This window comes from Balaenoptera acutorostrata, chromosome 12 (genome assembly GCF_949987535.1).
Source record: "Balaenoptera acutorostrata chromosome 12, mBalAcu1.1, whole genome shotgun sequence".
Taxonomy (NCBI): domain Eukaryota; kingdom Metazoa; phylum Chordata; class Mammalia; order Artiodactyla; family Balaenopteridae; genus Balaenoptera; species Balaenoptera acutorostrata.
In genome coordinates this window covers 29,424,456-29,440,891 of record NC_080075.1, presented here as the reverse complement: position 1 = coordinate 29,440,891, position 16,436 = coordinate 29,424,456, and the positions used below count along the sequence as shown (strand labels likewise).

The 16,436-nt window shown below is 42.7% G+C and overlaps 2 protein-coding genes across 4 annotated transcripts in view; both read left to right on the top strand.

Annotated features, from left to right (window-relative positions):
• Positions 1-16,364, top strand: part of LOC130709337 (eIF5-mimic protein 2-like) — a 35,901-nt gene extending 19,537 nt beyond the window's left edge. Inside the window, exons 2-4 of one of the 3 annotated variants that reach the window (XM_057557850.1) lie at positions 7,974-8,063; positions 14,169-14,282; positions 15,807-16,364. The gene's annotated coding sequence lies outside the window, so the exon portion shown is untranslated. Of the gene's footprint in view, positions 1-7,973; positions 8,064-8,624; positions 8,696-14,168; positions 14,283-15,806 lie in introns of those variants that run through there. The other 2 variants (XM_057557848.1, XM_057557849.1) reach the window with 2 other exon arrangements.
• LOC130709339 (heterogeneous nuclear ribonucleoprotein A3-like) lies at positions 8,713-11,616 on the top strand. The gene has a single exon (XM_057557853.1). The coding sequence runs from the start codon at positions 10,243-10,245 to the stop codon at positions 11,257-11,259; it is 1,017 nt and encodes a 338-aa protein (XP_057413836.1). The 5' UTR covers positions 8,713-10,242; the 3' UTR covers positions 11,260-11,616.
• Positions 16,365-16,436: the final 72 nt, after the last annotated feature.

The window sequence follows — 16,436 nt, the reverse complement described above, 5'->3', positions numbered from 1 at the left end:
GTATTTGGGAAATTGCAGCAGGATGCAGTTTAAATAGAGTGGTAAGGGTAGGATTCATTGAGAAGACGACTTCTTAGCAATCTAGTCCATAGTTAGATGGCTCTAACTAAGAAACACTTTATCTTATATTGAACCCAAACCTGGTCGTTGTTAACCCCTACTACTGATCTTTGAAGGTTCTCCCTCCAGAGTCATAGAAAGTAAATCTAATTCTCTTCTATGTGGCAGATTTTCAAAATAAGTTTTCCATTATAAAAGTATAAATTCTCAATATTAAAAAAATACACAGAAATAAAAAAGACAAAGTCTTACCACTCAAAGATAACTATTATTAATATTTTAATGTATTTCTACAGGTCTTTCCTCTGTATTTCTTATTTGTTTACATAGTTGTATATAGTATGTATAATGTGGAATTCAGTTTTTCTACTTTACATTGATAATAAAATATTCATTTTATTTCCTATCTTCACATTTTTTATCATTCTACTACACATTAAGTGTATTTAACCCTTCTCATAATGTTAAAAATTTAGGCTGGATTAAATTTTCAATAATAAAGAATTCTGTAATAAAGACTTCTTGTTTATAGCATACCCATTCTCCCCTGCTGCCCCATTTCACATAAGTTTTCTGATTTCAGAGTGAAAAATTATGTCATTTATAAAGTTTCTTTTTTTAAAATACTAACTGCTAAAATTCTTTCTAAAATGTCTGTGACATGGTAGTAATTTGATTATTATAGAAGATGAAATCTTTTTCTTCTTCTTTTTTTGCTTCATTGGGTCTTCATTGCTGCACACGGGCTTTCTCTAGTTGCGGTGTGGGGGGCTACTCTTCGTTGTGGTGCGCGAGCTTCTCACTCTTCTCACTGCAGTGGCTTCTCTTGCTGTGGAGCACAGGCTCTAGGCACGCAGGCTTCAGTAGTTGTGGAGCATGGGCTCAGTAGTTGTGGCTTGCGGGCTCTAGAGCACAGGCTCAGTAGTTGTGGAGCACGGGCTTAGTTGCTCTGTGGCATGTGGGATCTTCCCGGACCAGGGCTCGAACCCGTGTCCCCTGCACTGGCAGGTGGATTCTTAACCACTGCGCCACCAGGGAAGTCCCTGAAATCTTTTTCTATACACTTGTTTTTCTTTCATGATGTGGTAGAAACTCTCTCTCTGTAACAGCATTTTGATATTTAGCTGGGTACATACTGCTCATCTGTACACTGTATTTCCCAATCTCCCTTGCAGACATGTATGGACATATGACTAAGTCTGGGCCCATAGGTCAAGGCTGAGAATAATGTCTGCAACTTCCAGGCATCCCATTAAAACACTCCACTGGCTGCTGCTAAAATTTATCCTCCCCATCACTCTTCTTTTCCAGTATTTTCTTATTATTCTTCCTGAAAAAATTTAAGATCAATTAAACAAGTTCAAAAGAACAATTCCATTAGAATTTTGAGTAGAATTACATTAGAGTTTAAATTCATTTGGGAATAAATGACATCTTTAAATATTCAATTTTCCCATTCAGAAATATCCCATCCCTCCTTTTAGTCTACTGTCCTTTTCTATGCCTACACAAAGGATTAGTACTGCCATCACATGAGTCCTATAAAATTCTTGTTTAGGTTACTCCTCAGTATTCATGGGGTTGTACTGCTCATTCAAATAGAATTTGGTAGATAGCTACCACTTCTCCTGATTAAACACAACAGCTTCTTCAGTTTATCCTTATGGACCATGGTCTTCTCTTGCATCCTGTAATCACCTCTAGATGGACTCCTAGTTGCCCATGTCTAGTTTATAAAAATCAAAATACTCTAGACAGAGTCTGATAGTCCCAGAGTCGAATGAGATCTCCTTCATTCTGGACGCAATAACAACTTTTATATTACTTAGAATTGTGTTACCATCCTTGACCACTCCATCATTCTGATGATTTGACATGGAATCCATATTACTAGTACCCTGCTTCCAACCAAGGAATTGACTTCATAGGGAAGGAAATGAGACAAAAGGCTGACGCCTAAAGGGAGTCACTGTTCTCCTCACGAGCCTGATCACCCACAGCTATGGTAAACTCAAAAACAAAAGAGCGAGTGAACAATTTACTGATAACTGTCATGGCACAAGCTGGGAGGCATCACTTTCTGAGGCTGGAATGCTAGCTTGCCGAATACGGCATGTGCTCAGAACCACATATGGCACTTGCCCATCCCACAGGCAGAATGCATGTATTTAGGAACAAAGGCAGAAGCCTTTAAAATCTTTTGCTTTCTATCTCTGTGACTCTGCTTTGTTTGATGGAAGATCTTAGAAATAAGGGAGGGGCACTTCTACCGGGAGACAGGAGCCATCTAGTCATTTTACATTCTTTATGTCACTGAAACAATGCAGGGAATAGGATGCCATAGTGTTGACTAAAACTACAATTGACCTTAACTATCAGGGAGAAATAAGGTTACCTTAAAAGAAGAAAGTCAGTAGGAGTATGGCTTACACCTAGGGGACCACGTTACCAAGCCTGGTCATAGAAATTAACCAAAAAATGACCTTAAACCTATGCAGGGCTAGCAAAGCCTTAGACTACTTAGGAATACTTGTACCAACCTATCAGGCAAAACCCCAGCCAATGAGAACCTGGCTGAATTCAAGGAGAATGAAGAAATGTATAGAGGCTGGAAGAATTTAAATAACAGGAAAAATAGGCTGTAGCCTCTACTTCTCTTTGGACGTTGCTGTAGTCATTATTGTTAGAATATTGACTTAGTAGTTTTCTTCCTCCACCAGTGTATATAAAGCTTGGTGGTGATGGTTAAATTTACCATTTAGTTCAAAGTTTGCAGAAAATGGACAACAACAATTGGGCAGAATGACAATGGACCCAGAGCAAGAATGGCTACCATGTGGAGATGGAGAATTCAGAGGCAAGATAAGTGGCTTTTTGAAATTCTCAACAACTTTATGTTTGGATGCAGAAGTCTTAAAGTTACTTTGGACTGCCTATCTCTGGGGGAAGAAGTGACTATTCAGCAAATAATGGTTGTTCCTGGGAGAGACAGAAAGGACTGCAGAAGGGTAAAGAAGAAAGTCCAACCATAAAATTTATTTCTTTTTTTTTTTTTTTTTTTTTTTTTATACTTTATTTATTTTATTTATTTATTTATTTATGACTGTGTTGGGTCTCTTAGTTTTCGTGTGTGGGCTTTCTCTAGTTGCGGCAAGTGGGGGCCACTCTTCATCGCGGTGCGGGGGCCGCTCTTCATCGCGGTGCGCGGGCCTTTTCACTATCGCGGCCCCTCCCGTTGCGGGGCACAGGCTCCAGACGCGCAGGCTCAGTAGTTGTGGCTCACGGGCCCAGTTGCTCCGCGGCATGTGGGATCTTCCCAGACCAGGGCTCGAACCCGTGTCCCCTGCATTGGCAGGCAGATTCTCAGCCACTGCGCCACCAGGGAAGCCCCATAAAATTTATTTCTTCAAAAAACTTGCAGATGGAACTAAATATAAACATATAGCATATTACTCTTAATTTGTTAATTCAGAGCAGTGGACACATAGTCATAAATTCAACATGCTCTTCTGTATACTTTTAAAATATTTTTAAAATTTTACTTCTGAATCCACAGAGTTAAAAATATTTTATTATTAAACCAAATAATATTTCTCTTTTAAAGGAGTCCTTTCTACCAAGTACCTGTATGTAAAGGTAAGACCATGAACTGTGGGCTCTATATAGACTGATCCATTTGATGTCAGAAGAGGTAAAAAATACACTTCCACAGTTGGATTTCCTCTCCTGTGCTCTGCCACCAACATGAAAACAGCATAGCCCAGAGTAGCCTGGGTTTCAGTACAAGGCATGTGGAACAGACCCAAACGGTTTTTGCATCCTGATGCCAAACTCCAACTGACTCATAAGACCATGAGTGAGGCAAGCAAATGTCTGTTGTTATAAAGCACTGAGATTTTCGAGGTTCTTATACAGTATCACGGTGGCAATAGGTAACTGACACATTAAAGGCATTCTGTGTGATATTGATTAGACTATACATTTGGGGGGCATAATTTTATTTCACAATAAAAATGTATAAGAGATATAACCATCTCGGGCTGCCCTGATAGCGCAGTGGTTAAGAATCCGCCTGCCAATGCAGGGGACACGGGTGCCAGCCCTGGTCCGGGAAGATCCCACATGCCGCGGAGCAACTAAGCCCATGTGCCACAACTACTGAGCCTGCGCTCTAGAGCCCGCCAGCCACAACTACTGAGCGCACGCACCACAACTACCGAAGCCCACGTGCCTAGAGCCCGTGCTCCACCACAAGAGAAGCCACCGCAATGAGAAGCCTGTGCACCGCAATGAAGAGTAGCCCCTGCTCGCCGCAAGTAGAGAAAGGCTGCACGCAGTGATGAAGACCCAACACAGCCAAAAATAAAATAAATAAAAGTAAAAAAAAGAAAAAGAAAAGAAATATAACCATTTCAACATATAAATGTATTTATTCAAATTAAATTCAGTGCAATTTAAATGTGGAACTAAGCAATTTTCTTTATACGTTTAGGCATATTCCATTTATACCTACAGACAGATAAACTTTTTGCACAAGTAGGAAAACTTAAAATATATTTTGAACAGATTTGTACAAACTGTTGAATACTTTAAAATTAGTAATTGAAAGTTCCTACCCTCATTTGGAGGTAGAATGGGAACTTAACTTTCGAGTTACTGGTCTGAAAAAGAAAATAACTTGCTATAATTTTGAATGTTATATAGTATAAGCACTATAAAAATATCACTGTCATGATAGCATAGGAACACTCTAAATGTAGACCTTATGGTAGAAATTGCTAGCTGTTCACCAAAACTCATTTCTTCTTCATCCTGGAAAGCACAGCTAAACTATTCCTAGTCAGTGGAAGGTGATGTGGGCCACACCTAGGCCTAGCCCATAAAAGCCTCCCAACATGTGCTCCTCCATGCTTTTCGTCCCTTCCAGTTGACTATGATGATGAATCCAAGGTTCCATGTTTTAAAGAAAGCAGAGTCACAGTCAACCTGAGTCCCTGCTCAACGTTTCTTGAGCAAGAAATAGACTGGTATTGTGTTTGCTATCTGTTCACTGTATCATGCAAAACAATAGTAAAAGAAACAATGCCAAATAATTATCTACCTCCCTAAAATTGAACCTCTATAGTTTTTATGTTTTCATGAACTACTTGCATTCTTATGACAAGTATCATGAGTTGAAAATACGTCAGCCACAAGTAGCATGAGTTTCACATAGGTTGTTAACTTCACTAGAAATTGAAGTAAAAACATAATAAATTATATTCTCTTCATAGCTATGTAAATAAAAGATGTTTTAATCATGTACAACCTAATGCTTTAAATTAAAATTAGGTTTTCTAACTAGAAAGACCCAATCAAGAAATTTCTTAGTTAATGACCCACAAAAGTTGGTAATGTGACCTAAAATTCTCTTACCATCTGTGCCATGAAGAACAGTAATCTGTTGGACTGAAGATGATGAAGCAAACTTGACAGGAACTTTGCCCGACTTCTGTGTACTGAGCTCTGGAATATCATGTCCACGATCTTCAGCATTAACAAAAATCTCAGATGAAAACATGGTTTTTCCTGGACTCTCTGTTGTTATCTGAGTGACTGCATCAGATGATAATTTTCCAGAGATGGGAGAAAACGGGGTCTTAATCTCCTTTGGTGATCTGAACAAAAAAGAGAAAGCACACAGCAGGTCATATCCTTGGCTTCTCGAATACTGTAATTTCTTTCCAAATGTGGCTTCAATATTTTTTGGAGACACATCCAACTCAAATGGTTAAGTTATTTCTGCAGTACCCTTTGCTTTTTTACATACTGATTACAGGGTGATCATGCATGAGTTAACTTTTACTTATTTTAAAATCTACTTTTATTTTGGATTTAGAATGCTATTATATAAGGAAAGGGTACTTTTCAGTTGAAGTGGAAAGATATCCATTACAAAATAATTACTGGAAGTCCACTATAAATTAGGGGACTATGCTAAACGCATAGAGTGTACAAAAATAAAAAACAAACAGAGCCTTTCCTCAAAAAGTTTATATGTCAGTGGGGGAACCAGAGGTTTTGAAGGTTGTAATTATGTATATAGATTATAAAGAATCCATATTAAAACATAATGGAGTAAATAAATGAGTGTATAAATAAATAAATAATAGGAGAGAGGGAGAAGACAAATCTTGTCAACAGAAGAATTCCATATGTAGGTAACCTCCCCCCCGCCACCCCCCACCCCCGGCATCCATCTCCTCCCCAAGGAGGTGGAGGTGAAGCTTAATCTTCCCCTTAAGTCCAGTCCTGGGCTGGCCTTAATGATTGAATTCCAAAGAGAGTATAAAATGGGAGAAAAAGTAACTTTACAGTGGAGAAACCAAGCAAACACCATGTTATGCAAGTGATGATGTTTCACATCACCAGTGATGTCATGGAGACACTCCATACTCTCTGTTATGATGTGATGAGACGGTTACTTCGCTTCTGTGGTATTCTTTGTCAAAACCTATAACTCCAGTCGAATCATGAGAAAAACATCAGCCAAACCCAGACTGAGAACAATTCTACAAAATATCAGACAAATATTCCTCAAGACAGTCAAAATCATGCAAAACAAGGAAGGAATGAGGAACTGTCATAGACCAGAGAAGACTAAGGAGACATGACAACTAACTAAGTGGAATGTGATATACTGGATTGGGTCCTAGAACAGAAAAAGGTCATTAACAGGAAAACTGGTGAAATCCAAAAAAAGTCTTAAGTTTAGTTAATAGTAATGTATAAATGTTGGCTTTTTAATTTTGAAAAATATACTATGGTAGTATAAGATGTTAGCAATAGGAAAAACTGGGAGAGAGGTAAAGGGAACTCTGTTTGTATCTTTTCTGCAGATTTGAAATTATTTGAAAATAAAAAAGGTCATTTTAAAAAAATGGAGTAATACTGTATTGTATTATATCACAGAAGAAGAAGACCTTTTAAAAGGTCTTTTAAATCTCTACCCTCTATATACTATTCACTAATTAAAAGGACAATTATGAGAAAAGAAAATAGGCTCATCTCCCTTATGTATACAGAAGCAAAAATCATACACAAAATGTTAGACAATCAAATGTAGAGTGTGTGAGTGAGTGAATGTGTGTGTGTGTGTGTGAATTCCTACCAAGTTGTTTTACTCCAGAAATGCAAGGGGAGTTAACATTCAGATATCAATAAATGTCATGCACCACATCAGTAAAATAAAGGAGAAAATGTATATGATCATATCAGTATAGTCAGATAAAGCATTTGATAAAATTCAATAATTATGTATGATTAAAAACTCATAGCAAAGGGAAACTACAAAAAACTTGAGAGCCACCATCCTATTTATAGTGAAATGTGGAGAATGTCCACTGTAAGATTAGGAACAAAATAAGAATGCCAACTCTTACCTTTTCTATTCAACCTGTTAGTAAAAGTATTAAATGGCATTAGCAGTAAGGCAGGAAAAAGAAATCAGAAATATAAGGCTAAGAAAGGAAGAAATAATACTGTCACTTTCCATATTTGATATAATTAAGGATACAGAAAATCCAAAACCATCTACAGATAACTTATTAGAATATCAGTTAGTTTTTAGAAGAGTTGCCAGATAAGAGACCAAACATTAAAAAATTCCACTAACATTTTTCTGTGTCTGAAAAGTTATAAAATTAAAAACTAAAAAATATGCCATCTACATTATCATCAAAACATCATATACCTAATAATAAGTGTAATAAAAAATGTAAGAACCCTGAACAGAAAACTATTAATATATCATAGAGAGAAATTAAAGGTGATCTAAATAGGATTTCTACTTTGAGGCAGGATGTATAGGCATACCTCACTTTATTGTACCTTGCAGATAATGCCTTTTTTTTTTTTTTTTTTACAAATTGAAGGTTTGTGGCAACCCTGTGTCAAGCAGCTCTACTGGTGGTGCCATTTTTCCAACAGCATTTGCTCACTTCGTGTCTCTAGGTCACGTTTTGGTAAGTCTCACAATATTTCAAACTTTTTCACTCTTATACTTGTTACATGATCTGTGATCAGTGATCTTTTTTTTTTTTTTTTTTTTGGCTGTGTTGGGTCTTCGCCTCTGTGCGAGGGCTTTCTCCAGTTGCGGCGAGTGGGGGCCACTCTTCATCGCGGTGCGCGGGCCTCTCACTGTCGTGGCCTCACCCGTTGCGGAGCACAGGCTCCAGACGCACAGGCTCAGTAGTTGTGGCTCACGAGCTTAGTTGCTCCGCGGCATGTGGGATCTTCCCAGACCAGGGCTCGAACCCGTGTACCCTGCATTGGCAGGCAGATTCTTAACCACTGCGCCACCAGGGAAGCCCCGATCAGTGATCTTTGATGTTACTATTGCAAAAAGATTACAGCCTGCTGAAGGCTCAGATGATGGGTAGCATTCTTAAAGTCTACTTTCAAATTAAGATATGTACTTTTTTTAGACATAATGCTATTGCACACTTAATAGACTACAGTATAGCATAAACATAACTTTTACATGCACTGGGAAACCAAACAACTCGTGTGACTTGCTTTCTTAGGATATTCTCCTTATTGTGGTGTCTGGGACCAAAGCCATATCTCCATAATAATATGCCTGCACGAGGTAGGCACAGGCCATCACTCCTGCTGCAACAAGCAAACAAACTTGAATAAAAGATCATCGAGCTAAGGAAGCAATCAAGAAACAATATCAACTAATATGCTAGAGAGGGACATTTAGAGATTTGGAGCAGGGGTTTGGTGTAGGGAGACATACTCCACTGGAAAAGAGAAATCACCATACCTTTTGATGAACTCATTTGCTGGCATGATGGAGTGAAATCTAGCAGAGTGTCAAGCCGATTTCCCCCACAGGACATTTCCTTAGTGTCAGGGTGGTATAGGATGATGGGGGACTGAGCCAAGAAAGCAGAGTGAAATTTCCTGCACAGTCATGGCACTAACAAACCAAATCCCGCTAGATAAAGGGGCCTGTGACAATCATTAGGTCTCCTCTTCAAGACATTTGCCAGTTTTTGAACCTATATAAAGCAGGAAGCTAAATACCTAATGCCTGAGGGAGAGAACTTTCCAAAGTGAGGAATTAGAGACCTACCAGACTCACAGTAAAAACCCGGAAGTGCCATCCCCAAGAAGGGGGCTGAGTCAGAAAAAGTGAAATCATCTGCAATGTTTCAGTGTTTATGAGACAAATTTTCATCGAGGAAGTGTAACGGCAACAAATACATAGCTGGTCTCTCCTTACATTTGCCATACTCTGAAGCTGTGAGAACTGAGAGCCTAAAGAGCTGAATTCAAACATCTGAAAGACTGAAGTCAATAACTGACTGTATTTATTGAAGAATCAAAGACCTGTCAGGCTCACAGCAAAAATCCAGGGAGGCCACAAATTAGGAAAAATCATAGGTAGGATGAGACAACTAAAGCTCCAACCCAGTTCTGACCTAGTAAAATTCCTGAAATGACTGAAATGACCAGCCACTCTGATTAACAGAGAAAGGGGTAAATCTTCTCTGGTGCAAAGTAATAGCATCTTCAGTCTCTATGAAGTTTTTATTCACCATGTCCAGCACACAATCAAAAACTATGAAATTCCTGAAGCAGGAAAAAGTGACTAAAAATTAAGACAAAAAAAAAAAAAAAACAAGAAAAATTGATTTAGAGGGAATTCAGATTCTGGAGTTAGCACAGAACTTTAAAATGACTATATTGAGAGTAAAAGATGGGGATTAATAGATTAAAATATGGAGAATCTCAACAGAAAATTGGAATCAATTTAAAAAAATCAAATACAGATAAATGAAAAATAAGAAAACTGATCCCCAGCAGACCTTAGGGAATACTAGAAGAAATTTTTTTAGGCTGAAGTAAAATGGCCCAACATAGAACAGAGCTGGGCTCTCGGTCCCATATTGAACTCGAGTTGGAAGAGGCGAGTCCGGTCTCAAAACGGAGGTAAAACCGCCGCCCGGTCGCCCCCAGCCCGACTCCGGCCGCCGCCGCCGCCGCCACCGCCGCCGGGGGGAGGAGGGCCATGATCCAAGGGAACCAGAACAGTTGAGAAAACTGTTTATTGGTGGTCTGAGCTTTGAAACTACAGACGATAGCTTAAGAGAACATTTTGAGAAATGGGGCACACTTACAGATTGTGTGGTGATGAGAGACCCCCAAACAAACCGTTCCAGGGGCTTTGGTTTTGTGACTTACTCTTGGGTTGAAGAGGTGGATGCAGCAATGTGTGCTCGACCACACAAGGTTGATGGGCGTGTAGTGGAACCAAAGAGAGCTGTTTCTAGAGAGGATTCTGTAAAGCCTGGTGCCCATCTCACAGTGAAGAAAATTTTTGTTGGTGGTATTAAAGAAGATACAGAAGAATGTAATTTGAGAGACTACTTTGAAAAGTATGGCAAGATTGAAACCATAGAAGTTATGGAAGACAGGCAGAGTGGAAAAAAGAGAGGATTTGCTTTTGTAACTTTTGATGATCATGATACCATTGATAAAATTGTTGTTCAGAAATACCACACTATTAATGGGCATCATTGTGAAGTGAAAAAGGCCCTTTCTAAACAAGAAATGCAATCTGCTGGATCACAGAGAGGTCGTGGAGGTGGATCTGGCAACTTTATGGGTCGTGGAGGAAACTTTGGAGGTGGTGGAGGTAACTTTGGCCGTGGTGGAAACTTTGGTGGAAGAGGAGGCTATGGTGGTGGAGGTGGTGGCAGCAGAGGTAGTTATGGAGGAGGTGATGGTGGATATAACGGATTTGGAGGCGACGGTGGTAACTATGGTGGTGGTCCTGGTTACAGTAGTAGAGGAGGCTATGGTGGTGGTGGACCAGGATATGGAAACCAAGATGGTGGATATGGTGGCGGTGGTGGAGGATATGATGGTTACAATGAAGGAGGAAATTTTGGAGGTAACTATGGTGGTGGTGGGAGCTATAATGATTTTGGAAATTATAGTGGCCAACAGCAATCAAATTATGGACCCATGAAGGGAGGCAGTTTTGGTGGAAGAAGCTCGGGAAGTCCCTATGGTGGTGGTTATGGATCTGGTGGTGGAAGTGGTGGCTATGGTAGCAGAAGGTTCTCAAAACTCAGAAGAAAAGGGCTACAGTTCTTAGCAGGAGAGAGAGCGAGGAGTTGTCAGGAAAGCTGCAGGTTACTTTGAGACAGTCGTCCCAAATGCATTAGAGGAACTGTAAAAATCTGCCACAGAAGGAACGATGATCCATAGTCAGAAAAGTTACTGCAGCTTAAACAGGAAACCTTTCTTGTTCAGGACTGTCCTAGCCACAGTTTGCAAAAAGTGCAGCTATTGATTAATGCAATGTAGTGTCAATTAGATGTACATTCCTGAGGTCTTTTATCTGTTGTAGCTTTGTCTTTTTCTTTTCATTACATCAGGTATATTGCCCTGTAAATTGTGGTAGTGGTACCAGGAATAAAAAATTAAGGAATTTTTAACTTTTCAATATTTGTGTAGTTCAGTTTTTCTACATTTTAGTACAGAAACTCTAACAAAATGCAGTTTTGAAGGTGTTTCCTTGTGAGTTAACAAGATCATTGTTAATTAATATTTTGTATGAATTTTGCTAAAGTTAACTGTAAAGAAACACCTGCTGACTTGCAGTTTAAGGGGATCTATTCTCCCCATTTCCAAACCATGAAATGAATGGGCTCTGACATGTGGAGAGAATAGATATTTGTATGTTTGCAATGTGTGTTTTAGATAATAGAATTGGGTATTTAAATTAGCATATTTGTGAATTTAATAGCATTAAAGATTTACTTCAAATGGAAAATCTCAAAATTCAAAAAAAAAAAAGAAAGGAAAGAGCTGGGAGCTCGATTGGCGCTGTCTGCGGGGGAGGAGCGCCGCCGCCGACGCCGCCGCGAGCTGGGAGCTCGATTGGCGCTGCCTGCGGGGAGGAGCGCCGCCGCCGCCGCCGCCGCGAGCTGGGAGCTCGATTGGCGCTGCCTGCGGGGGAGGAGCGCCGCCGCCGTCGCCGCCGCGAGCTGGGAGCTCGATTGGCGCTGTCTGCGGGGGAGGAGCGCCGCCGCCGTCGCCGCCGCGAGCTGGGAGCTCGATTGGCGCTGCCTGCGGGGGAGGAGCGCCGCCGCCGCGAGCTGGGAGCTCGATTGGCGCTGCCTGCGGGGGAGGAGCGCCGCCGCCGCCGCCGCCGCGAGCTGGGAGCTTGATTGGCGCTGCCTGGGGGGGAGGAGCGCCGCCGCCGCCGCCGCCGCGAGCTGGGAGCTCGATTGGCTCTGCCTGCGGGGGAGGAGCGCCGCCGCCGTCGCCGCCGCGAGCTGGGAGCTCGATTGGCGCTGCCTGCGGGGGAGGAGCGCCGCCGCCGCCGCCGCGAGCTGGGAGCTCGATTGGCGCTGCCTGCGGGGGAGGAGCGCCGCCGCCGCCGCCGCCGAGAGCTGGGAGCTTGATTGGCGCTGCCTGCGGGGGAGGAGCGCCGCCGCCGCCGCCGCCCCCGCCGTCGCAGTCGTTGTGAGTGAGGAAGCGCGTCGGTCATTCCGGCTGAGGGCCCTCGCCGACGGTTGGGTTTACCCGCCGCCCCGCCAGCTCCGCTCGTTTCCCGTCCCCCGCGGCCCGGCGCGGGGCAGGACTGCCGGGGCCATGGAGGACGAGGTGGTTCTCTTTGCCAAGAAGATAGACAAGATGGTGCCGAAGAAGAACGCGGTGAGCGCGGCGGGCGGCGCGGGCCGGAGGGAGGCCGGGCGGCGGGCGGGGGCCAGTCGGCCTGAGGGGGCTCCTGGCCCGCGGTGAGCGCGGCGGGTGCCGCGAGACGACGGCGAGGCCCGCGCTCTGGGGAGGGGTTCCTGGGGAGGGGGGAGCTTCGTGTCCCGCGGCCGCGTCCCGGGCAGGGGTTCTGGGGGGCGTCCTGTCCCGCAGCTGCGTCCCGGGCAGGGGTTCTGGGGGGCGTCCTGTCCCGCAGCTGCGTCCTGGGCAGGGGTTCTGGGGGGCGTCCTGTCCCGCGGCCGCGTCCCGGGGAGGGGGTCCAGTTCCGCGGCCAGCGGCGCTGGGACCCGCCCTGGGCGCCCGAGGCCCCTCGTGATTAGCGCAGCCCGGTAAACTCCATCGAGGCGTCCTCCTCATTATTTTAAACGTGACGGTGGTAAAGCTTCGCTGGTTTAGCTGAAGAGTGCAGAGAGCCCTCCCTGTTGGAAAGAATTCGTTGTCTTTCCCGGGCTCATTGGCCAGCAGCGAGAAAACAACATCAAACAGAGGTTTGTGATCAGTTTTAGACATGAAAGTGTTCAAGCAAAACGTGAATTTCCTGGATCTTATTTTTGAAGAAGGCTGAACATTCCCTTGATTGTCTCAACTCCCCTGCATGTTTGCTTAGCAATTAAAAAAGGTGAACTATGCCAGTGTACTTGGCAAGTTGCTAAACTTTTTTGAAAAAGTGGATCTTGTTAGGCCGCAGAGTGCGGGGAGCTGTGTTTAAGGCATTGCCGCGGACGAGGCTGTGCTGCCGGCTGGATTTGGACACATGTCGTTGCTGGTCCTCTCAGTGGTTTCCAGTTGCTACCGGTGGCGTTTTCTGTTACTGATAACGTGTGCAAGTGAACGTGTTCTCTTGTGGTTTGTATGAGGTGCTCCAGTTTCTGCATTTCTGTCCACCTGTGTGGGCCACTCTCAGTCCCTTGCTTCCGAATTGTCTATATTTTCAGCTAAACTTCTGAAATTCTAAGTCAAACGAATGTGAAGGAGAGAAGGGCTGCTCTGATTTGCACAGCACTTTGGAGTTACAAAGCGTTTGTGCAGAATTCTTTGGGGACTCACGACAGCTGTGTTGCATTCATTTTACAGAATAAGAAACTGAGTCAGACCAAGCAGTTCACCTCCTTAAATGAAGTGTGCGTTGTGGCTTAAGCCAGGACCCGAGTTTTCTGCTGGGCAGCATGCAGAAGTAGTGTTAAACACCGAATTCTTAAGACTTCAGACTTGGTGTGCGCCTCTTTTCCTTTAACAGGTGCATTGCCCGGCGTGTAATTTCATACCCTGTTCATCTGGATTTGCAATTTTGGCTTTTTAAAGGATTTCCTGTTTGTTTTCTGTTGCAGACGTTGCCTGTGCCATTTATTTTTTCTGTTGATACAGGCCTTTCATTCCTCACTGCAAGTGATGAGCTCTGTATACTTGATTGGCTGAACGTTTCTGTTATTCTGTTTAAACTGGTAAGTTTTTTTTCTTTGCCTAGAGAACCCTAGACTCCCCTAGTAGAAGCTGGCTCCTAGGGAAAAAGGCCGTTTCTTGGGTAATTTTTTTCTCGAACTCAGGCTATAAAATGTGTACCTTTTAATCATCTAGTGCACTAGGTGTTTTTGTTTGTTTCCTTTCCTTGAAATAGACGTTTCCTAGAAATGAGGAATTCCTTAGTGAGCAAGTATGGAGAAGACCAGTTTGTATTTATCTGCAGTTCTCAAGTTATAAACACATAATGCGTCAGCAGGAGAATGAGGATAAGCTCCACAGATAATCCTCAAGTCTCATTTTTCTTTGCAAATCTTATATTTCTAATAGTACAGAACTTTACCAGTATAAAAACTTGCCCCCTCCCTCCTCCAAAAAAGAACAGAACTGCAGGAAAGAACAAAGAGCACTTAAAGTGTGTGTGTGTGTGTTTAATATATACATGTACATATACCCAGGTACATACACCTTTATATTTATATGTTAGTTTGTAAATAAATGACAATAATAATGTCTTGTGGAGATGTAGAACAGAAGTATACAACAAAAGCACAAACAGCAGGAGGGGGCAAATGGAGTTAAACTGTTAAACCTCCATGGGATGGTTCCATGGAGGAGGCAGAGAGGGGGATGGGATCCTCGAAGAGCTGCTGAAGACCTTGCATTTTTTGCAGATCTCTTTAGAATGCTACTTGCATATTGTGCTCTCACTGAATGCACCTGGCTGAGCTATGGCACATTAGCACGGTAAACATTTGTCAGATTTGCCCTAGTCAGAAAATTTCTATACCTGCCATCCTGCTTGGCACTTAAAATAATTTTTTTTTTTTTTAAAGCTGTCTATGATATAGGGATGATGGGTGAAGAAGGTAGGCTGCAGGGTAATATGTAGTATGTATGATCCCATTTTGATACAGTAAACAGAAAGTATTAAATGCATGCCTGTTTGTATGAGCAGTGAGTTTGCATGGTTATCTCAAGAGGGAGGGAATGGGACGGGTAGAGAAAGAGATTGACCACAGACTATTGTTTTACTTGTTACAAGAGGCATGTGTTGCCTTCATTTCTGATTAAACTTTTTGTTTACAGATTATTGTAGGTTTACATGCAGTTGTAAGAAATAATAGTGAGATAGCTCCTGTGTGTCCTTTACCCAGTTTTCCCCAATGGTAACATCTTACAGAACCATAGTATACTGTCACAACCTGGGTATTGCCATTGACACAGTCAAGATATAGAACATTTCCATCCCACAGGATCTCTCCTGATGCCATTTTATAGCCACTGCTGCTCCCCCACTCCCCACCAAATCATAATGATCTGATAGTGCAGTGGATAAAGTTGCAATAAAGTTTTTATGCAGATGATGAAGGGAAAATACCCCCTGGGGAAGATGGCCCATCTCCCACTCCCCCGGCCCTATCTGTCCCTGGCAACCTGTCATTTCAAGAATGTTATGTGGGACTTCCCTGGTGGCGCAGCGGTTAAGAATCTGCCTGCCATTGCAGGGGACATGGGTTCGATCCCTTGTCCGGGAAGATCCCACATGCCGCGGAGCAACTAAGCCCATGCGCCACAACGACTGAGCCTGCGCTCTAGAGCCCGGGAGCCACAACTACTGAGCCCACGTGCCACAAGTACTGAAGCCCGCGTGCCTAGAGCCCGTGCTCTGCAACAAGAGAAGCCACCGCAGCGAGAAGCCCGCGCACTGCAACAAAGAGTAGCCCCCGCTCGCCGCAACTAGAGAAAGCCCACACGCAGCAACGAGGACCCAACGCAGCCAAAAATAAAATAAATTAACTAATTAATTAAAAAAAAAAGAATGTTATGTGAATAAAATCATATAGTGTGTAACCTTGTTTTTTTTCTTAAGTAAAAAAAATTTTTTTTTTGGCTGCGCTGCCGGTTATGCGATCTTAGTTCCCCGACCAAGGATTGAACCCAGCCCAGGTAGTGAAAGTGCTGAGTGCTAAACACTGGACCGCCAGGGAATTCCCAGTATGTAACCTTTTGGATTGGCCTTTTTCACTCAATGTAATTCCCTGGAGAGTCATCCAAATTGCATGAATCAATAGAGCTCCTTTTTTTAAAAAAAATTTATTTATTTATTTATTTATTTATTTGGCTGTGCGGGTCTT